The 23,290-nt window shown below is 42.3% G+C and overlaps 1 protein-coding gene across 3 annotated transcripts in view; it reads left to right on the top strand.

The window, feature by feature from the left end:
- The window catches only part of LOC147020412 (adhesion G protein-coupled receptor B3-like), a 713,921-nt gene that overhangs the window by 183,539 nt on the left and 507,092 nt on the right, over positions 1-23,290 (top strand). For all 3 annotated transcript variants that reach the window (XM_085895732.1, XM_085895730.1, XM_085895731.1), the window contains exon 2: positions 4,122-4,274. In XM_085895732.1, coding sequence (XP_085751858.1) covers positions 4,122-4,274 — 153 coding nt within the window. The remainder of the gene's footprint in view (positions 1-4,121; positions 4,275-23,290) is intronic.

Raw genomic sequence — 23,290 nt, 5'->3', positions numbered from 1 at the left:
CATCGCTCCAAACAATTTTGGATGGAAATGCTGCATCTTCTTCGCATTTGCCCAGGTACCACTCACAAAATTCAGCTCTCCGGTCAGGATCGTCTTCATTTAGAGCGTGGATTAATGTTGGAATGTAACTTTTCCAATTAATTCGCTTCAAAATGCGATGGGCGCTTGATTTTGGGATTCCTGTCTCACGAGCCATTTGTCGTACAGATTTCCGTGGGGATCGGTGGAGGGTTTCCAGCAATTGATTTTCCTTTGCGGGGGTGGTTTATGACCGTGGTCTTCCTGAACGCTCCTTATGGACGTCATGCACAGTTCCATCTGTTTCAATCTTATCTCGGATGCGAGCAATGGTGCGTCGCGTTGGTGGATCTTTGTGAAAATGTCTTCTAAATTGTCTTTGCACTTCCATGATGTTTTCGTGCTTCCAGTAGCACTTCATGATAAATTTTCTTTCTTCAACACCTAATCGTACTTCTGCCATTATTACAGTCAATTTGATCTGAAAAGAAATGAAAAATTCAATGAGTTATGAGGAGCTAAAATGTGAGTACATTTTTTTTGGGACACCCTGTGTGTGTGTGTGTGTGTGTGTGTATATATATATATATATATATATATATATATATATATATATATATATATATATATATATATATATATATATATATATATATATATAGATAGATAGATACAGTGCCTTCAGAAAGTATTCACACCTGTCGACTTTGGTCACATTTTCGTTGTTGTAGTTTGAATTTCAAATGGATTAAATTTAAATTTTTTTGTCACCGATCTACAAAAAGTACCACATAATGCCAAAGTGAAAAAATGTTTTTTTTAGAAATAGACCCTGTTAGACCCTTTGGACCCTTAAAACCCTCTTGAGCTCGTTAGATCCTGTAAAACCCATATACACCTTTTTCTTTTTTTTTCCTTTTTTGTATACATAGTTGAGGCTCATGGAAGAGCAAGTGCACTGAACAGATGAGCATAAAACAATGTGCAAAATGAACAGTAGAGAGAGAAGGAAACACCAACAGCAGAGTCGAAGGCCAGGATAGAGGGAGACTTTGACAAACAAAGGGTGTGGGGAGGAATGAGTGGCAGAAAAGAACGCATGGGGTGGACAAGATGATGCACGGGATGGACAAAATGAATACAGAAGGAAACTCCAGGAAGGGAAAACTGGAGATTGAGGTTGGGGGGGAGAGGTTAACGAGTGTAGAAAAGATCCTGATTTTGGATTGGGAACGATCTGAGATGGTGATGAACAGCAGTTTTGAAGACCTGGAGGGAAGAATGAGATTGAAGACAATGTCGAAGTTGATTCCACAGGCAGGAAAAGTTGTGAGGAAGCGGAGCCAGTGCAGGGGGGGGGGAACAGTTCTCCATCAAGCTGCAGATTAAGGTATTGTTGGTAGACAGGAATTCAGTTGTGCCAAGGAAGGACTTTGTATGACAGAGGATGCCCAGTCAACAGCTGTTATTGGAGGCCAACTTTGAAATTTTGTTTGTCCAAGAAAGATCATGGCTGATCGTGAGACCCATGTGTTTTAATGACCGAACTTCCTGGAGGATTGTTCAGAAAATATATGTGAAGGTTTGTAATACAGTCCTTTCAGAGAGAGAGAGAGAGAGACAGACAGACAGACAGACAGACAGACAGACAGAGAGATTTTTCAGGGTTAAAAGACATTCTAAGTGTTTGACCAGTTTGTGGTTATGTCAAGGTCTGAAGAGGGAAGAGGCTGCTGCCTACTTGTCAGAAGGGTGAGGGATATCACAGCAGAGGGTGGAGTCATCAGCAAATAGATAAAGGGGGTTTCCCAGTGAGAGAGATTATGGGGCCTCGAACACAGCCTTGGGGTACTCCAGCCTTGACTGGGAGAGGAGAATGATGGATTCTGCTGAGAGCCACATGTTGTCTACGAGAGTGGAGGCATTCAGTAATCCAAGAGTGGAGTTGACCTTGGATTCTATAGGCAGACAGTTTGGAGAGCAGGGCAGAATGTCAGACTGTATCAAAAGCCCGAGTTATGTCGATAGAGATGGTCCTAATCTCAAATCTAACATTGAGGGCCTCCATCCATTGTCAGGAGAGTCGAAGCAGCGTGTCCAAGGTGGATTGATCAGGTCTGAATCTGAATTGATGATCTGAGATTAGTTCGTTGGAGAAAAGGGATGATGAGATATCAACTGCAATGATGGATTCCATGACCGTGCTGATGATTGGAAGGATGCTAAATGGTCTGCAGTTAAGGGGATCAATTTTTGTAACTTTCTTATCTAATGCAGTGATGTTACTGTATTTCCAAGCAAAACTTCACACAAATGTGAAATGTGGATATCAACTTAAACTTTAGCTTCATTTAAAACTTAACAAGTTAATTGATCTGCACATAATATCCCACCAGTAAGTGTAATTAAAATGATCAGCCTCATAAGATGAAAGAATTCCATGCTGTGCGACATGCTCACATCTCCCACAATTAAACAGCAATTAAACAAGTCATGTGATCGGATTGGGATGCATTACTGGCATAGCTGTCTTAAATTTATTAAGGAAGTAAGGCTGAACACCTCTTTGCGAATTTATTTCCATTCCACTGCAGTTGATTTGATGTCGGAACCTTGCTTGAAAAGTGCTTGAAAAACCTCAAAATCTGCTGAAAATGGTGATTTCAAACTATGAGTAACGCTCTTCCATGGAATTAGATTTCCTGAAACACAATTGAAGCCTATGGGAGAGAGAAGTGAAAGAGGGCAAAAGTATTGGCAGTAGTGTAGTAGATCAGCAGGTTGATGTAACAAGCATGGGATTTAATTTAAAGAGAGAAGCAGGTAGGAAACCTGCACCTAAGAGGGTTGGCTTAGATAGGTTTAAATGGGAGTAGAAATGATTGTGCGTCAGGATATGGAATGGAATGATGGTATTGAACGACCGGGTTGAAGCACTGAAGGGAGCAGTGGGATGGAGCAGCCTCGAGAAGGCAGTTCCACAAATGTGTAAAAGGAAGAACTGAAGAGTAGGGGTGAGTGATTGTCCTGGATTTGGGGAGTTTAATCAGGGAGCGGGTTATTGGAAGACCGTGTGCATCCTAGAGGATCTGGCAAGGGCTGGAGGAAAGAGAGCAAGAGGAGGTAGACTGGAGGAGAGGCAGTAAAAAACAGAGGTCACTCAGCTGTCCTGCAATGTGAGAGCATCCTCATCACCGAATCATTTATAAATGTAATCTCTTACAATGCAAAGTAATTTGGGCAATGTAGTGGAGTGATATAAATCGGATTTTAATTCGAATGAAAAAATAAAGTGCTAACATTTTATCACCTGCAGGAAAATTTATGGTCTAATTCTAGTCTGCCTGCCAATGAAGTACATCCACTTGTGAGGTTCTATCTAATTTGGCAATTATGAATGTTTAACTTGCCATACCTTCTTCAACTTGTATTGACAGATTGACAATATGAGTTAAGCTGATCTACTGTTTGAGTTTAAAATTTGACTATTTTCAGCTGAAGCACAAAAGGTTCTTTTATAAGCTGAGATATTTGCATCTGATAAGGGCTTGCTGCCTCATCAAGTAGTTTATTTTTTTTGTCCACACAACTCTTTATTTCTATACCTTTTCACTTTCTGTTGTCAGAGAACAAAACTTGCAACATTCTTCTGCTCTTTTAGAAGGGTTTGTTTGGAGTCATCATTTCTTGAGTCATGGATGGCATGGAGAAGAAATATTTCACATAAGTATAACCATAAGTAATAACCTTGTAGGAGATCTCACGTTGTGTGTAGCTTGGTAAGAACCAGCGTAATAGCATTTCATTGTGGTTCTGCTTTGCTTCAGCAAAGACAGCTTGAGAGTCACAGCATCCTTCAGAGAAGTTGAAGTGTTACGGATCATGTGTACAAAGCTTTCTCTTTAAAAGGAAATAAATAAATAAACATCGTGTTTGATGTCTGAGCCTGCTCCAGGAATATGGCCAGAGATACTGCATTCTTGAGTTGTAAAAGGAATTTTATAGGCTTATTCGAATAATCCTTTCATCACCCCCACCATTTCTGCCCCAATGCATTCTCCGTTATTTATGTATCTGACTTCTTCTTCTCACATTTCCAACAGCAGACAAATGGTCCCATTGGGGCCGTTGCTCCGCAGAGTGTGGAGGCGGTTTTCGAGGTCGGCAACGAGCATGTGATGAGCCTTGCCAGGCTGGTGTGCCTTGTCCTGGCCTCCAAGAGCAGTGGAGACCTTGTGCTGAGCATTCGTGTGTGGGTGAGTGGTGTATTTTCTTTTGTTGTCGTTTTTATTTCTGTGTGTTCTTCCTGTGTCATTGTATGTGGAAGCAATCGATGCACAATTATAGCAATGGCTGCGATAGAAGCTTGATTTAAAATCCATATTATTGCAATAATTTGATGCAAAAACACAACACAAAATGCCTCGTCATGCATCTTCTTTGTTCATCATCCCTAAACCGGTTTATTGATAAAAGTACATTTTCATTGCAATCATAAAAGTGAAAACCATGCAGTGATTCTTCATTTTGTTTTGCTGGAGTAAATTGATTTCTATTACTACATAAGTATCTTTTGGATTTGTTTTTAGCTCACCTGGATTTTCGTCCGGTGAGCTTATACGATCAAATCAGTGTCCATCGGTAAGTCAGTGTGTCTGTTAACACTTCGGTCATTATCGCTTGACCCATACATGCGATTTTTATGAAACTTGGCCACAAGCTTCCTACCTCATGCCTAACAAAGGTGGTTTGACCGCATCAAAATCTGTGCTCATTAACGGGTTGAAATCAGGCCTAAAACACCAAAAAAAATCCTTCCATAACCTACAGGGGGCATTACATCAGCAACACAGCCATGCCCTCATCCAAAAACATGACCTGTAAACATGTATCGCTGCAATCAGGCTTCCATTCAACCAATCACATGACCAGATTCTGTGCATGAACAAAATTTCGATATTTTATGATATCCTTGACTGTTGCCCCTGATTCAGGTGAGTTTCAGGACCTCGTGGTCCGATTTTAATTCTTGTTATGCTGCAATTAATGTACTGCATTTCTGCCACTAACAACCACAATGCAATGAGCTGGAAGGTCTTGTCTGTGTGAAGCAGAGGGAATGTACAACTTCAATTTAGATGCCTAGAATCATTGATGCGGTACCAAAACGAAACAGTTCCGGTTTTTGGTTCGGTTCCAGCCCAACCCCATTGGTTCTGGCATGGGTTCTGGAACCCATTCCTCACCAAGCGAGAAACCCACAAGTAAATATAAATAATAGGCTTCCCCCCCCCATTTTATACATTTACTTTTTATTTTAAATGTGTTACATATAATTTATTGACAGACAATCCATTTATTGATAGGTTTTTATTGAACTTAAGATGTAAAAAAAGATCAGTAGCCATTTCTGCGTCGGAATATGATTGACTCCAACTAGTCATTCTTCATGTTTAATCGTCTCTCTCGAAGAATGAACTTCCGCACCGAAAAGAGCTGTTCAACAGATATCTGAGTACAAGTCGACGCTGACACGGTGTACACAGCCCCGTGAATACTATCAGGGAAATGGGGAATTGCGTCAAAGATGCTGTCAACTTTCAATCTTCCTAAGTTTTCTATGGCCAAATATGTTTGATCGAAAGCGGTTTGAAGTTCAGCTTTTGACTTTCTCAATGTGCCACTATCAATGTCACTGATGTTTTTCCTTCATCGTTGCTTATCCAGAAAGCTTAACGGTTAAGGTGGCTGCTTTAAGATCTTACAGTAGGGCCTTGAGTTTGAGCCCCTGTTTGTCCCATTAAATAACACCAGGTGTGTTGACTCAGTCTGTCATCCTTATGAGAGTTGCAAAATGAGTACCAGCTCACTGGAAATGGAGCATTGTATGTGTGGCACAGCCACACTCCCAGAAATGATGCAACCAGCAGCCATAGGCTGCGTACGATATTATTGGTGATCCTCACACTGTTCATCTTCATTCTCGCAGCTTGCAGCTGTCTCTTCTGGTTTCTGATCTTTACTTTCTTTCTTGTGCACGTCAAGCTTTGTCAGCAGAAGAGTCATGTACTTCAATCCTCCTCCTTGGAGCATCTGGTACTCACTAAGCAGACTTCGATAACGAGGATCAACATACACCAGCCTAAAAAAAATCGGTTTGCCATCAGAGATACCTCCCTTCTTTCCATGGAGTTTGTGATATTGCCAGACATGGGATAATTCTTCCTTTGTAGAATTTGATGGAGATTTTTCCAATGTAAAATAAATTTTTCCCAAAGTCAGTGAGTTTCACAGTCCAACTTGACGAAGATAAACTTTTTGCTTTGGAGTGACCTCAGTTCTTGCTTCTTTTCATCGAAAAAGCAAGTGATTTTATTTTTACCTCTGCCACCAAAGGTGGAAGGAGGTTATGCTTTCACCCCTGTCTGTCTGTTTGTTACTTGCAAATTCGAAGATTTTTCAAGTATATTGGTCATTCAAATTTGTTATTGGGTCGCCGAAATAGGTGACTTATTGTCAGTAATTCTGTCTGTTTGTTTGGATGTTCGTTTGGATGTTTGTTCGTTTGTCATCAGCATAATTGGTAGTAAACGTGGGCGGATTTTGACCAAACTCGGGTGGTAGGTACATCTTGTGACCTCGTGCTTTGGAAATTGTGATGGTTGCGAGTGACGCTTTGGTTCCCCAGCAACAACCGAAAAACCTTCAAAATCGGTACCGTTCACGCGAAATCAATTCCGAAAGGCATTATCCCACGTAGGGTTATGAAATTTGGCACGAATGATCTAAGGTGATGCTCCATCAAATATATTCCGGTTTTTGTGATATATGGAATACTTTACCCGCAGCGTCATAGGGTATGGTCGGGTATATATGGGGTATATATGGAATATATACGTCATAGGGTATATATGGAATAGCGTCATAGGGTATATATGGAATACTTTACCCGCAGCGTCAGCGTCACAGCGCATACCCTACAATTAGGGTATGCGCAAAAATTGGCGAAAATTGAAAGCCCCCTAGCGACCAGGTGAGTGCATCGATACGAATGAAACTTTGCAGGTTCATGGTACTCGATGAGTACTACAACTTTTCCTCAGGAAATATTGACCGATTTTGCTTAGGTCTGGGGTCTAAGGTCAATTAGTGCAAACATCGATAATATTTGAGAGCTGGAGGTGCCTTCGCGCCAAATGCTACTCCTCTGAGGGTTATGGTCGGATGGTCATGAAAATTCACACTAATCTTCTGGAATACATTGTGCACAAACGATCGAGCCAGATTTTCGATTTAGATCTTTGTTCACCCACAGCACCCCCCTCGAACTTTGGGGATTTCCGGTTTCCATCCGCATTTTCGGTACTTTTCATTCAAATGGATACCGAGTAGTTATCATTCGATGGAACTGGATGAGATTTGATATGCATAATCTTCAGGTGATTCCCTATCCGCTATATGACATCCATTTTGCTCTATATCTTATAGTTTCAATGCTCGGCGACCCATCTCCGCCTACCGGCTTGTTCTATCTATTCGTCTGTCTGTTTATCGCCTACAGGTCACAAATTTTAACCAATGCTCACGAAACTTCACCACATGGTACAGTTTGTCATAACCTAAAAGCCTCTTGTTTTTGAGGTCAAAAGATCAACATTGTTGAATGTCCAGGTTTGAAGTGCCTGCCACCGGCGCATTGCACCATTGTGCCCTCTGCTCTGAAAGTGGTGGCGGGCATTTGCTGTGACTGTGTGGTATTGTGGTTGAGGTGGTGGTCGACTCAGTGTGGTGGGTGAGCTGTGGTTGAGGAGATGTAGTGGTTCATAGTGCAGTTGAGGCGTCATGGGTGTAGAGCAATGGCAAATGTGTATAGTGAGCTTGTTTAATGTTCTGATAGTGTGGAGTGATACGAAAGGTGTCTCAATGATTTATCAGTGCAGTGTGGTTATTGTATTGTTTTTCGGAAGAGGTTGTGGAGCTGAAAGTGCTGTGGTAGTTTGATTTTGGCGTGTGATTCAAATCGGGTTTTGGCATGTGTATCCAAATTAGCTGTGCACTGTTTGTGCTTGGTCGTATGAGAGAGATTTCTATGCAGGGAAGAATATAGGGAAGAATGGGGGAACAAAACCTTCCTAATCCCTCACAATGCATATTAACCCATAAAGCCCCTTTACCCAAAAGGGAAGGACTATCTGAAACAAGTAATAATGAAATAACTATCTTGGGAACTGCTATATGTTTTGTGCCATTGCCTTGGGGCTTAGTTCTAAGAACCTTCACAATGCTGTGTATATTCTCAGTGAGTATGGATGCTCAACTTCCTTGCAAACTCCCCAGTAGTATTTTGAAATCCCGCATCTTGAAAAATTCCAAGTGGGATTCCATTAGACGCACCATTTGAAGCATTCCCTCCTGAATTATTTAGGTTCCATTTTGACGGTGGCCTGTTTTGTCAGGAACCTTGTGATCATCAATTGCTGCTGTAGAGGATGATTTGGTAATGGGAAGAGGTGGGAGCAGGATCATCTACTTGGCATAGTGCTGTGTACTCATGGTCATGATGCTGCTTCAGGTTTCCACAGTGGATTCTTTTCAGTTTGTCTACACAAGTTTTTCCTTTGAAATTGCTCAATGTGCCGATCGAAAACTTGTTTTTCTCGTCAGAATGAAAGTATGTAAAAGTTTTACCTCATTTATTGGTGAATGGCATCATGACCTGTCAATTATTATTATTATTATTTTTTAATGAAACGGGAGTGTGAATTTTTTGTGAGGGAGTTATTTGGCACCGGTGGGTGACTCGTGGCACTGGTGGGTGACTCGTAACGCCAATATTAAGACCAACTGGAACCAGGAACTCATATGTTTTTTTTGGTGGTTCCGTTTCCAGGATTGTTCCTCTAAAATTTACCGGTTCTGGGAGTTCCGGATTCGTGTTCAGTTCCACATCACTGCCTCGTTTGAAACTGTGCAAAGTTTGAGTTTCTTTCAATTTTATTTAAGAATGCCAAACATTAAAACGTTGAGCTTTCCCTTTTTTCTTTAAAAGTTAGACTTGAATAATAACTTTTTGACCACGTGCAAGAAATGTGAGAAATGTAATCCTTTTTTTAAAGGTTACATTGAAAAGCCCACTCGAAATGTAGGGTTGAAAGACTCATTTTTCAACACAGAATATCTGTAAATGTCTCAAACTCCATTATTACCCACATGCAAACCAAAATCTCATTGCATGTTTAAGTTCAAGCATAACAGTCATCAAACCTTTGCATTGATTCTGTTACTGTTTTTGTTATTATAGTTTGGACTTTATGAGACAATTTGACAAAACTCGGTGGCATTATGATATGATCAGGTGAAATCAGTTATGGTGAAAACATAATTAATTGTGGCACCCATGTTGGGAAACTTTTTTGAAAACAACTTAATACCATTATGTCCTTAAGTACCTCTGCCAACAAAGGTGGATGGAGGTTGTGTTTGCACACGTGTCTTTCTGTTTATTACTTTCAAAATCCAAGATTCATAAGTATATTGGTTGATGTGGTCTGTTATTCTGTCTGTTTGTCTGTTTGTCTGTCTATTCGTTTTTTTTTTTTTAATGTCAATCGCCAACAGGTCACATTTTTACTCTGATCTTCACTAAACTTGAAAAACAGCTGGAAGCCTCTTATTTTGAGGTCAATAGATGAAAAGGTCATGGTCACGATTTTTTAATCGTCCAATATGTGTGTGTGTGTGTGTGTGTGTGTGTGTGTGTGTGTGTGTGTGTGTGTGTGTGTGTGTGTGTGTGTGTGTGTGTGTGTATATATATATGTATATATATATATATATATATATATATATATATATATATATATATATATATATATATATATGTACGTGAATGACTGCACGGTGGTGTCACAACCTACAACAGAATCCGCAACGGGCCGATTGGGAAACACATTTAAAGCATTCTTAAAAGATGAACAGCATGACTGGGAAACACATTATGTGATATTAAAAGATTAACTCGACACCTCTCACCCATGTCAGTTGCCATCACCGTAAAATCAGAACGAGCTGATTCGTAACATGGTCACAGATTGTTTAACACCAATATGGAGACGTTCAAAAGTTATGGAATGCTATTTTTTTTGGGGGGAGGCACATACCATACGTGCTGACGGGCTTGAAAAACCTTACCAATAATTTTTATTCAACATTGATTAGATTTTTCAGGGGTTCCTCATCATGAATAACACTCGACCCAAACAAAGCCAATGGAAATCTGATGCAACAAACCCAGACAGTGTGTAATCAACAGAAACCTACAGGACTGATGTCTTCAGCTGACCATAAAACCAAGATGGCAGCCAGATTATTTTGTTTGGGGGGGGGGTAGGGTGGGTGGAGTCAAGTGACAAATACGTGTGGGGTCTGGCAGCTGTCTAACCAATGGGTGCACATTTCAAAAATCGACCCCAACAAGAACCACACCAACAACAACAACACCAACAACAGCAACAGCGACAACAACCAGGCGGAGCACTTGCAGACATGGGAGATGTCACAGGTAAAAACGAAAAATACAGTGAAGCAGTCGGTGAAGCCATGTGACTGTCTATTAATTACATATTATTGGAATGTACTGTACCGTTTCAACCTTTTGACCCTTCAGACTGCTGAGACCCCTTAGACCAGTGGTTCCCAACCTTTTTTCTGACATTTCCCCCTGCACCCAATTCAACCATCCAGATTTCCTCCTTCATGTGTATGAGAGAAAGAACAGTTAAAACACACTGAGACTATTTACTAATTTATTTTTCAAATGCACTAACACAGCTAACATTAAATTGTATTGAATAAGAATACAGCATTTTAGTGTGACTTCTGGCATTGTTTGCCGTTCATGAGTCCTTCAATGTCTGGGGGAGTTATGGAGAGCGCACAGCGAAGATCCGCCTCCACCTCCAACTTGTTGCGTGCCTTTGTTTTGAGGTGTACCAGTGCCGAAAATCCTGTCTCACACAGGTAGGTGGAAGAAAACTGGACCAATATCCGCAGAGCTTTTTTTTTTTTTTTTTTTTTTTTTTTTGTATACCTTGGTCGAGGCTCGTATGAGAGCAAACACACAACTCACAGCAAGGAGGCATGAGACAAGAGGGGCGGGAGTGGAAGGGACAAAACAGTGGGGAACAGACACATTAGGTGAACTGTGGAAGGGAGAGGGATGGGGATGGGACGGGGAACATGGCGAAGAGAAGATGGACATTTCAGGGACTTTCAGGAAGGAAAGCAGGAGAAATGAAGGAAGTGGGCTTGGGTGGATTATCGGGGGTAGAAAAGATCGAGGATTTGGATGGGGGAAGATAAGAGGTGGTGGTGAACAGCTGTTTTGAAAGCCTGGAGGGAAGAATGGGAAAGAATCGAGTGAGGAAGTTTATTCCAAAGGCGGGAAAAAAGAGGAATGAAAGAGTGAAGATGAGCAGTGATTCGTGATTTTGGTAGTTTTACCAGAAGGAGGTTGTTGGCGGACCTTGAGCGCCCTGTGGAAATGTGGTGGGGACAAATCACAGAGAGAGCAGGGGGGAAAGACTGGAGAGGAGTCGGTAGAAGACAGAAAGACCACCGACCAACCTGCGGTGATTGAGTGAGAGGCCCAAAGACTCAGCTTCATTGTGGGAGATGCCGATGATCTTAAATGCCCTGGTTTCGACAGCGTGAAGCCGAGAAAGGTGGGAGGCAGGAGCACCAGCCCAGAGGGGAGAGCAGTACTCCATCAGGCTACGGACAAAAGCTTTGTAAGTGGTCAGGAGCTCAAGAGGGCCGAGGAAGGACTTAGCACGACGGAGGATTCCCAGTCGGCGACTGGCTTTTGAGGCGAGGTTGGAAATGTGACTTTCCCAGGAAAGGTCATGGCAGATAGTGAGACCTAGAAGCTTGAAAGAAAAGACTTCTTCCAGAGGATTGTTGAGAAAGTGGATGGGGGGGGGGGGGTTTGTAAACGGTCCTTTCGAAGAGACATTGTGAGAGTGTGAGATTTGTCTGGATTGAAAGACATGTTCCACGTGTTGGACCAGTTTGTGATTTTATCCAGATCTGCAGTGAGCGAAGAAGCTGCTGCTTGCCGGTCTGAGGGATGACAGATGGTACGGCAGAGGGTGGAGTCGTCGGCAAAGAGAAATAGAGGATTTTCCAGAGAGTCCGAGAGATCATTGATGAAAACCAGAAAAAGAACAGGGCCCAGAACGCTACCTTGAGGAACTCCAGCCTGCACAGGAAGAGGGGATGAAAGAACTCCATTTAGGGCCACTCGTTGACTGCGACAGGAGAGGAAGTCTGCGAGTAATGAGTGGAGATGGCCTTGGATACCATGGGAGAGAGTTTGTTGAGTAGTGCAGGATGCCAGACTGTGTCAAAAGCACGTGATATGTCCAGGGATACGGCTCGGATTTCCTGTCTGGCATTGAGGACCTCCATCCATTGATGGGAGAGCAGAAGCAGCATATCCAGGGCAGAGTGACCTGGTCTGAAACCAAATTGATGATTGGAAATCAAGCCATTGGAGAAGAGGAAGGATTTCATATCTGAAACGATGATGGATTCCATCACCTTGCTGATGATTGGGAGAAGGCTGATTGGTCTGTAGTTATAGGGATCTGTTTTTGCACCTTTTTTATGCAGGGCAGTGATGTTAGCAGATTTCCAAGCAGATGGCAGATGAACTTGGGCAAATGAGAGGGTGAATAGAACAGAGAGAGGGTGAGCAAGAGCAGAAGAGCAGGCTTTGAGGACACGTGGGCTGATGCCGTCTGGACCGGTTGCAGAATCTGACTCGAGGTTTGAAAGCAAGCTCTCCACCTTGTCAGGAGAAACGGATACAGAGTCCAGGGACAGTTGGGTGCGACTGGGTAAAGTGGGTAGAGATAGTGATGGGTTTAGGACACAAGATTTAGCTGCAAACACCGAGTTTAGACATTCAGCTTTATCACGTGTGGAATCAGCAGTGCGGCCATTTGAGGTAAGGGAGGGGATGGAGGGGGAACATACACCAGAAACAGATTTGATTAAACGCCACCAGGATTTTGAGGAGGGAGAGAGGTTTGAGAGTTCAGACTTGAGATGAGAAAGATGTTGTTTTCTGGCTCTCCTGAGGGTAGATACACACTTGTTCCGAGCTTTGTGGAAAGAACTGAGATTGCCCTCTGTTGGGTTTGCTTTCCATGAGGCAAAGGCAAGTTGTTTCAGGACAACTGCCTCGCCACAAGCTTCAGTAAACCAAGGGCGGGAGGAAGGGTAAGACAACTGAACACGAGAGGGGATAAATCTGTGCATGAGGGAGAGCAAGTTTCTTTGAAAGAATTCCTAGGATGAGTTGATGTTTGAGAAAGTAGTGATAGGAGACCAGTCTGTAAGTTTGATGGCTGCTCGAAGACCCTGCCAGTCGGCTTGAGTGAAATGCCAGACTCGACGGCGGTGAGGTGGTTCTCTGATAACAGCCAGAGAGATGTCCACTTTGACAAGGACGTGGTCAGAAGAACCAATTGGAGCGAAGGAAGAGCAGCAGATATTGTCAGGGAAATTTGTCAAAACCAGATCCAGAAGAGATGGAGTACCATTGGTTGAGATCCGGGTCGGGAAGTTGACCGATTGAGTCAGTCCCAATGAGTCGCAGAAAGCTTTTGCTGAGGTGCCATGGCAGGTGAGAGAGGTACCCACACCTAGCCAACTGGCGTGATGACAATTGAAGTCACCACATAAGAGGAAGAGAGAGTTTGGATGAGAAGATAGAAGATGGTCCATGTTTTCGGATAGTGAGGTGTAGATGGAGTCATCACTGTTCGGAGGACGGTACAGTACACATATAAACATGAGGTGGGAGTGGAGGGGAAGCCGAAGCCAGAGGTATTCCTGGGGGTGTGGGGGAGTGAGAGCAGTGCATGGAGAGTGAGGAATAGAGTCTTTGATGAAGAGAGCAACACCTCCACCAGGACGAGGCTCAGGTCTGTCATACCGTAAGACGGAGTAGCCAGGGAGAGATACTTCGGAGTCAGACACGTCTTGGGAGAGGAAAGTTTCTGTTCGGCAGATAATGTCTGGTTTGTCAGTGGCAACCTGTATGGAAAGATCTGAAAGGTTTGAGCGAAGGCCCCGGATATTTGAGGTCCACACTTTTAATGAAGAGGAAGCGGAGGAGGCTTTGGGTGCAGGAGGTGGAGGGGGAGGGGGAGGGTAGGACAAGGGACGAGGGGGGCAGGTAAGGAGGGTTGCTGAAGGAGTGTGGGGTATTGCAGAATATCGAGGGGAGGGGGCCGAATGAGGAGGAGAAAAGGCTCTGTGGTGCTGGGGGAGAGGGGGGACAAGAGACAAGGAAGAAGGCAGTTGAGGATTTGAGGAGGTGGAGTGAAGAGATGGAGGTGAGAGGGCAGTGGAGGGAGGGAGGTTGGTGGATGAGAGTGGGGGTAACTTTGAGAAGGAGGAGTGAGGGGGTTGAAAGGTGGGAGAATGGTGAGGGGGAATTTTTGAGAGGGGTGAGAGGGTGGCGTGCAGGGGGAGGAGTGGGATGGTTGCTTTGAGAGTGAGAGTGAGGGGTGAGGGGGGTGAGTTGGCACTGAAGTTGGAAAAAAGAATGGTTGATGGAAAGCGAGCATCCATGGCAAACTGTGGTTTTTAAAAGTTTTAGGTCAGAGATGCGATTTAACACAATTCTTGATGGATGCAATGAAGGCGAATTCAGAGAATGGAGAGAAGAAGCGCTGTAATAGTTGGATTTTTTAGGCAAGGAATGAAGGAGAGGTCGAAATGAGAGCAGTCTGTTAAAATAGCAGAAGAGTAGTGCATTGTGAAACAGTAAAGAGTACCACATGTGTGAGAGAGGAAGATGAAGCATTATAAGATCGTTTTTGTTGTTAAAAATAATGTATGAGAGAGTTCAACAGATTAGGTCATGGAAGTGTAAAAAAAAAAAAATCGAGGAAGAAGACGAGGAGGAAGTTAAGAGGAAGAAGAAGAAGCAAAATCGGGAGAAGGTGAGCGTGTTGTTGTTGTTGTTGTAGGGTATTTTTTTAATTTAATTTAATTTTATTTTATTTTATTTTATTTTATTTTTGAGATAAGAAAGAGATTAGTTGGGAGAATGGGGGATGTTTGGAAAGTGGGGAGGATAGAAATTGAAGGTAATGGGGAGGATAGAAATTGAAGGTAATGGGGAGAAAGAACAAACAAACAAAAAAAAACGATCGAACATCGAGTGGAACCGGTAGGCCTCAAGTCTAGGCCTAGGCCTCAAGCACAGGTAAGAACGTCGACAAAAATACTCACAAAATAGCACGATTTTTGAAACAAAACCGAACTAGCAACACACAGTAACATGTAGGTGAGAAAATTAAACAGTTAAAACGGGACAAATAACAACTGGAAACTTAGCTTTGAGAACGTCAGCAGGGAGCCCCGAAGGAGACCTCTTGCTGCTCCAAAACCGGAACCGGAAGTGAAATGCGTCAGAGATGTGAGATGCATCAAAACCGGAACCGGAATTGGTCGCAAGAAGCGGGTCGGTTCCTCGGACTTGGGTCCAAAACTCTTCCAGTTCCATATTCTGGAAGGCATCCTTCGCTGTAGAGTCGTTTTTCAAGTCCAGGAACTCTTCCTGCCACACTTCTGGCACATCATCAACGTTCCTCTGAAATGGGTCTCTGATAAGCTTGTTCTCGTTGCTCTCGTTTGTGATCCCCGGGAAGTAATACTTGAATTCTTCCTCCAAGCCTTCGAGGTGTTGTTTGATATCCTCGGCTATTGGATCAGGCAGACCATCCTCCATATCCTCCACACATTCGTTCAGAACGAGGAATGAGGAAAAACTTCCACTCCCCGCTCTTTTCTTCCACAGTTCCAGTTTAGCCACGAAAGCTCTGATCTTGTCCGACTGAAAAAGAATGTTGGTCCCTTTGCCCTGCAGTTTCCTGTTGAGCTCGTTCAATGCACTGAAAATATCGGACAAGTAGGACAGCCGCACACGGAAAAACTCACCCTTCAACGCCTCCAGAAGCACAACATTCTCTTGGGCCCGAAGGAAGGCTACCACCTCATCAAACAATTCCAGGACTCGCTGCAACATGTTTCCCTTTGAGAGCCACCTCACCTGAGTATGAAACAGCAACGATTCGTGGTCGGCTTCCATGCCTTCACAGAGCCGACGGAACAGCCGAGTGTTCAGAGCGGAACCCTTGATAAAGTTGACGACTTTGATGACAGTCTCGAGATGCTGCTTGAAGTTCTTGGGGAGAGTTCTCGAAGCAAGCGCCTCTTTGTGGATCAGACAGTGTGTCGATTCCACTGCCTGATTCTTTTGCTTGACGAGCGTGACGAACCCCGATCGAGAGCAGAGCATGGCTGGGGCACCATCCGTGCACACCCCAACCAGAGACTCCCAGCTGATGTTGCTGTCTTCGAAAAAGTCATTGATAAGGTCCATCCCATCCTGAGCTTTGGTCGTGGTCTGGAGAGGTTTGCAGAAGAGGAATTCTTCTGCAATTCCTTTTTCGGTGGTATAACGAACAAAGACCAACAGCTGGGACAGATTCGCAACATCTGTCGATTCGTCGAGTTGAATCGAAAAAAACTGTGACCCTCGAACCTTCTGAACAACTTGGTTCTTGATGCTCTCAGCCATATCATTGATCCGTGACCGAATGGTGTTGTTTGAAAGGGAAATTTGGGTCATCTTGTTGTGGGCAGCCTCACCAAAGACCAACTTCACGCACTGCAGCATACAGGGCTTCACCAATGTTTCACCAATTGTGTGTGGTTTCTTCTCCCTCGCAATCTTGTACGAGACTTCGTATGACGCTTTCACAATAGCGTCCGTTTGCTGACGAAACGTTGCAGTTGAGTCCAGTCTCATCTTCAGATGATTTTGTATCAGCTTGAAGTATTCACGATCCTTGTTCTGTAGTTCGGGATGGCATCCTTGAAGGTGTTGCTTCATCTGGAATGGCTTCATGCTACCATTCCCCAAGGTCTTTGTACAGATGACACATTGTGGCAGATGTTCCCCGTTATTCACAACGAACGTAAAACCGAAGTCTAGATATGCTTCTGAATATATCCGTTTTTTCGACATGATCACTTGCGGACCTGAAAAGAACAAGAGAGATCATATTAAGACATGTAATACAAAAGAACAAACTAAAAAAGAAGAAAGAAAATAAAACATAAGAATGAAAGTGGGTAAAGTTCAGGAAACGGGTACTCCTGAGAAGAGAAGAACAGAAGGCTATTACTGGAAATTATTTTCTAATTATTTTCTGATAATTTCCAGAATTTTAATTCCAGACTAGAATTTCCCCCTGAAACACCCAAATTTCCCCCCTGGGGGAAATTTCCCCCCGGTTGGGAACCCGTGCCTTAGACCTTCAAAGACCATTTAAGAGCCCCCTCAACACCCTTAAGACCCCAAAACCCAAAAGACCCCCAATACTTTTCACACCCCAAATACTCTTGAAACCCTTTAAGTCCCCGATGACTCATGACTTTAGACTGTTACGACTCCAAATACTTAAAAGACCCTTTAGAGCCCAAAGATCCATTTGACCCCAAAGAGCATTAAGACCCTGAAGACCCTTAAGATCCCTAATACTCCAAAGACCCTTGAAAATCCTTGAAGACCCTTTAGACCCCAAAGATGCCAAAGACCCTCAAAATCCTTAAGAATCCAAGACCCCTGAGACCGCTTTCACATTCAAGACCCTTTCGCCACTTTAGACATCTTTAGATCCCTTAACCCTTTCAACGTTTTCTACCTTTTATAGTGGAGTCAAAATATGAAAAATATATGGAAAAAAATCCCCCAAAAATTGCAAAAAAACGTTTTATGGTATTGTTCTTTTCTATTCGGTATTCAGAACAACATATCAAAAGTTGCCAAAAATTGGACCAAATGAAAGGGTCTAGATATGTGGTTAGAAAAAAAGGGCAGCCAAGTTAGAACATGTCTGATATTTACTCATTTCTAGTGAATTGAACACTTTCCAACCAGTTTAACCCTTTGAGGTAATTTTTGGGGGATCATATTACGTTCAGTGAGCTAAATCTGTTGAGGGGCCATAGGAGTACTGATGAATGGGAGTGGCCAAAAAGACATATTGGAGATGATTTACGGTCAAAACACTGTGGTGCATATGATGAATGGAAAGGCTGTGCAGCGTATATTTGGGGGACACCTCCATGTTTCGCAATGTCTGATGCACCAGAACGCAGCTGAAGTCATTGCAGATAAGCCAGGATTTGAGATCGTCATGCAAGAACTTGACAGACAATATACTATGTTAGATATGAGTGACATAGACTTGGAAATATTACTCAAAAGTGATTGTATCAAACGGATTTCCCATGTACAAGTTTCCCAAATGTCTGAATTATCTAATCATTCAAAAATGAGCAAACTATGGCTGAATTATCTGCAAATGTTGGGAGTGGCCCGGGAACTTGTCGAGGCCGATTGCACAGGGTCATGGCAAATGCACCTCCACACTATATCTGACTGCTCACCGATATTTGCTGCTGCTGGACGTCCCAACTATCTAAAGTCTACTTGTTTTTCCCTCCAGAAAATGCAGGCATTAGAAACTTAAAACTCTACAGTATTTTTGAAATTCAGAAATGGATTTCATGTGATCCGTCGCACAGACAAAGACTGGGCTGGCCTTGGATCCTATACCATGTTCATAACAATAAAAAGCTCTGTTCATCGACTTGGTTATTGAACAGACCCTGATGCAGTCCCTTAAAAGTACAGGGGGCCTGACTAGAGGAAGTGGAATGACTGAACATCAATGAGCTGTTTGGACAATGTCTTTCACTGTATCCTCCGCCTACAACTACGCCATGCAGGAATTCTGTCAAACCGTATGCACAATGAGCGAGCAGCACAAAGAGGCATCTGCATCATGAATAGACAGGGACAAGATGGACTTGGCCAAAAATTGCCACAACGATTGAACAGCATTCTCCATTCTTGGATGAGGTGATACTTCACAACATCATCACAGCGATAAATGCTGATGAGGATGTCAATGTGCAGGACCTTTTCATTGTTGGCAAAAACACAATGAAGAAAATGGTAGGACAATCTGCATTCTCATAGTCGCTCAAACAGAACACTGCAGTGAGGATATTAGCAACAGCCTGGGCCATCAAGGTCACTGAGGATTGAACCATAGATCCATCACTGTTGTTTCAGAGGTTCCTTGTGGTATCTCGGTCTGTGTGCCAAGAAATCTGTGCCTAAATGAGGTTATGAAATCAGAACTTTCTCCATATCCTCCATCCTTGTTTGAAGCAAAGAATCGCATGCGGAAGCCAGAAAAAGCACAACGTCTGGACACTATACGATGGCATGTTACTTCATCAGAAGATGCTGTTCTTCAGTCCATTCTAAAGACTGATCACTGCATTCTAGATGGTGATTCACTTCTATATAAACTGAAATGGACTGAAGGCAGTACCACGGCTCAATTAAGTCTTTCATATCAGACCTGTATGGTATTACCACCATTGTCTTTGATGGATATGATGGAGGACCAACTACAAAGGACAATACACATCAGTGACGATGTCGAACTCTGGGTTCGAACAAGGTCAACATATCGGAGACAATAACATTCGCTGGGAGAAAGGAAGATTTCCTCTCAAATGATATGAACAAACAGGCTCTCATCCACTTGATCTCTGAGCGCTTGTGGCAGAATGGCTGTCATATCATCCAAGCAGAAGGAGATGCAGACTTGGACATAGTGAAAGCATCCTTCATAATGACATCCTACAATTCAACAACCCTGATTGGAGAAGACACAGATCTATCTGCTGGTATTGCTGCTGTATCATGCAACTATGAATGACTGCAAGGACTTGTACTTTTGGTCAGACAAGGGGAAAACAAATGTTTATAACATCAAAGTTCTGAAACGGTTGCTTGGTGACGATGTATGCTCTGATCTAATGTTTGTCCATGCCTTCTCCGGATGCAACAGTACTTCGAGAATCTTTGGGGTGGGGAAGAAATCTGTTTTTCAAAAAGTCATCAAGGGTGAATCTGTCCTGTTCACAAGTCTTTTGCATACCAGTGGTAGAGCAATTTACTGTAGAAACAACTAGTTGCAAGGCGATGGTGTCCTTTTTTAATGGGACCCAATCTGACTCTTTGGCGTCATTATGCTACAAGTTCCTTTGCAAGAAAGTGACCACAGTAAAGACCTCCGGGACACCTAAAAGACTGCCTCCAACAACCTCAGTCACAAACCTTTACTCTCGGCAGATGTACCTACAAGTCATGGTTTGGATGGGCAATGAAGATCACATGGACCTGACTGAATGGGGCTGAGACGTGCAAGGGGAAAAACTTATTCCATTCATGATGCATAATAGTCCTGCACCAGACATTCTCCTCAAAATGATCCACTGCAACTGCACTACAGGATGCAGCATCCTGAAATGCAGCTGCAAAAAACATAGCTTTGAATACACCAGAGCTTGCGGACCTTGCCAAGAAGGCAACTGCGGTTATATGGCGACTGAGCCAGTTTCAGATGATGAAAATGAAGACTAAGTATTCGGGGAAGGTACGTTGGAACATACGCTCTACAGATCGAAAGTAATTTCTCCAGGGTAGACTGTGTAACTCTTTTGGTATTTCGGAGTATTTTAGTCAGTTTTTGATTTTTTTTTTTTGTCAATCGCGCATTTAGTTATTTTTATGAATGCCATATTTCGACCCTTTCTGGTTGTCCATTTTTTGGCAACTTTTAATATGTTGTTCTATACACCTAATAAAACAAACAAAAACCCATAAAAAGTTATAAAGTGGCAGTTCTAATTTTGTCTATCATTAATTACATCACACACAAGTCCACAAATGCAATCTATGATTGCTCTTTCTCTTGTTGGTATTGTTTTCCTTCAGTATAAAATAAAAATCTCCCAGATTATTAATCATATTTTCATGACTGTTTTTCATAACACAAAAGTTCAGGTGGAATTTAAACCAACGTCATTACCCCTCACACACGAAGCAAAAAGTGTGGTTAAGCATTTGGTTCATGCCCATCTGTCTTATTAGTATATGGTCATCAGTTTATGATTGAGGAACAACTTATTTAAATTGATTGTTATATTTTGAACATGAATCGAAAGCCAAACCTGTAGTTTTACAGTACTTTGGCTCTGAATTCGTCCTGAGCGCTTATGTGCAGAGCGGAGTGAGATAACATTTTTACTCTGTCTGCCTGCTTGTAAGGCATTCAAACAAAGTTGAAAATCATTCCAAATTGGAAAGTTACTGTTTTTAAGGAAGCCATAAAGGACACATACAACAGTTACGAATAATTACTGTAACATGTTAGATTGAGTGATGTAATAGACTGAGTAAAATGGCAGTAAACCCAGAATTAATTTCTTTATACACCTTTAAACCTTTATTTCAATTGAATCATAGATTGTACTTCAACACTGGAGAACACAAATCACCTTCTTAGTACTTCCAAGAACTTCCAGTTTTGCAATATTTGGACATAGGTTGGTGGATAAGGGTGGTTGTTGTATCACACCATTTCAATAGCATTAAACTTCTGTTTTTTTTTAAAAGATATTAAAATCATGATTTTTTTAAAGATACTAAAAATATTTAAAAGATATTTTAAGATATTTTAAAAGATATTTAAAATCATAAAATCATATTAAAATTGAAGTATATAATTCAACAAAGTGTGTGGATCGTTTTCTATGAACTCTCTATAGTCGCAATATGTAGGGAGGTCAAATCCTGAAAAGGTTTCTTGAATATCATGTGCCAAATATTTTTGCTCCAAATAAATCCTTTTTGGCAAATAAAAATTATTCTCTGCAACTACTGATTTGTGGGTCATTCATAAGATGGTTATGAGGCCTTAAAAGGTTATGAGGCTTTGAAAGGTATGTGAAACAAATTATGTGACTCTTGAATGTTGATTTGGGTCGCACTGATAATCATATTTTAATATGGAGTTTTCCTAAAAGGGATGGTATTTGAATTTTTAATCATAAAATCATGCAATTTTATAATGATGAAAGATTTCATGAAGTTTTACAAAAACATTCCAAAAGAAGTCTCTCCGTCAATGATGTAGCATGGAAATTACACCTCAAATATCAATTTCTCTGAAGGCGAGAGTTCAGTAAAAATGACCTTATCAGAGAAGACAAAGGCAATAAAAATTTAATTGGTTTTTGCTTGTATTGCTTTAATAAAACTCAGCGATCACCAATTCAGCTCATGGCCGAAGAGGGGATCAGCTGGCGAGCATTGTCTGGAGCTAAAGACGGAAGTTGTGAAAAAAAATATAATATACAAAGTCAAGGCTCGTGGAAGAGTAAGAACACTGAACAGATCAGGATGCAACAGGCCAAATGGAACAGTAGAAAGAGGGGGAAAACACCAGCAGCAGGGCTTAATGGCAAAATAGAGGGAGACTTGGATACATAGGGATGTGGTGAGGAATGAAGGGAAGAGGAGGATGCATGAGGTGGACAAGATGGATACAGAAGCAAACTCTCAGGAAGGAGAAACTTGAAATTTGGAAGCGGGTGGGCTTGGGAGTGGAGTTGGGAGGCTTGACGGGGGAGGAAAAGATCATGGTTTTGGTTGGTGGGTGATGGTGGTGAAAAGTTGACTTGAAGACCTGGAGGGGAAAATGAGATTGAATATCATGTGAAAGTTGATTCCACTGGTGGGAAAAGAGGAACAAATGAGTGGAGGTGAGCACCGATTCTCGATTTTTAGGAAATTCACCAGAAGGGGGTTGATGGTGGACCTCATGCTCCATGCACAAACCTGGGGGACAAAGCATGGAAATATCAGAGGATGCAAGGCCTGAAAGGAGGCAGTAGAAGATATCGAGACAACTGACCTGTCTGCATGGGAAAGTGATAGGCTCTTCGACTCTGCTTCATTGTGAGAGATTCAAATGATCTTGAAGGCCTTGGTTTCAATGGCATGATATATGAGAGAACAGCACTCCATCAAGTTGCAGATGAAGGCTTTGTGTGAGGATAGGTTCAGGTGTGCCAAGGAAGGACATTGTATGCTGGAGAATGCCCAGTGGTTTTCCCAAGAACGATCATGGTTGATAGGGAGACCTAGGAATTTGAGTGACTGAACTTCCTCAAAATAATTGTTAAGAAAGTAAATGGGAGGATTTGCCATATGGTCTTTGGATATATATATATATATATATATATATATATATATATATAT

Source organism: Eptatretus burgeri, chromosome 9 (genome assembly GCF_056783735.1).
Source record: "Eptatretus burgeri isolate ZD-2024b chromosome 9, Ebu_testis_v1, whole genome shotgun sequence".
Taxonomy (NCBI): Eukaryota; Metazoa; Chordata; class Myxini; order Myxiniformes; family Myxinidae; genus Eptatretus; species Eptatretus burgeri.
The sequence above is the reverse complement of the archived record's forward strand: the minus strand, read 5'-3'. Positions and strand labels throughout refer to the sequence as shown.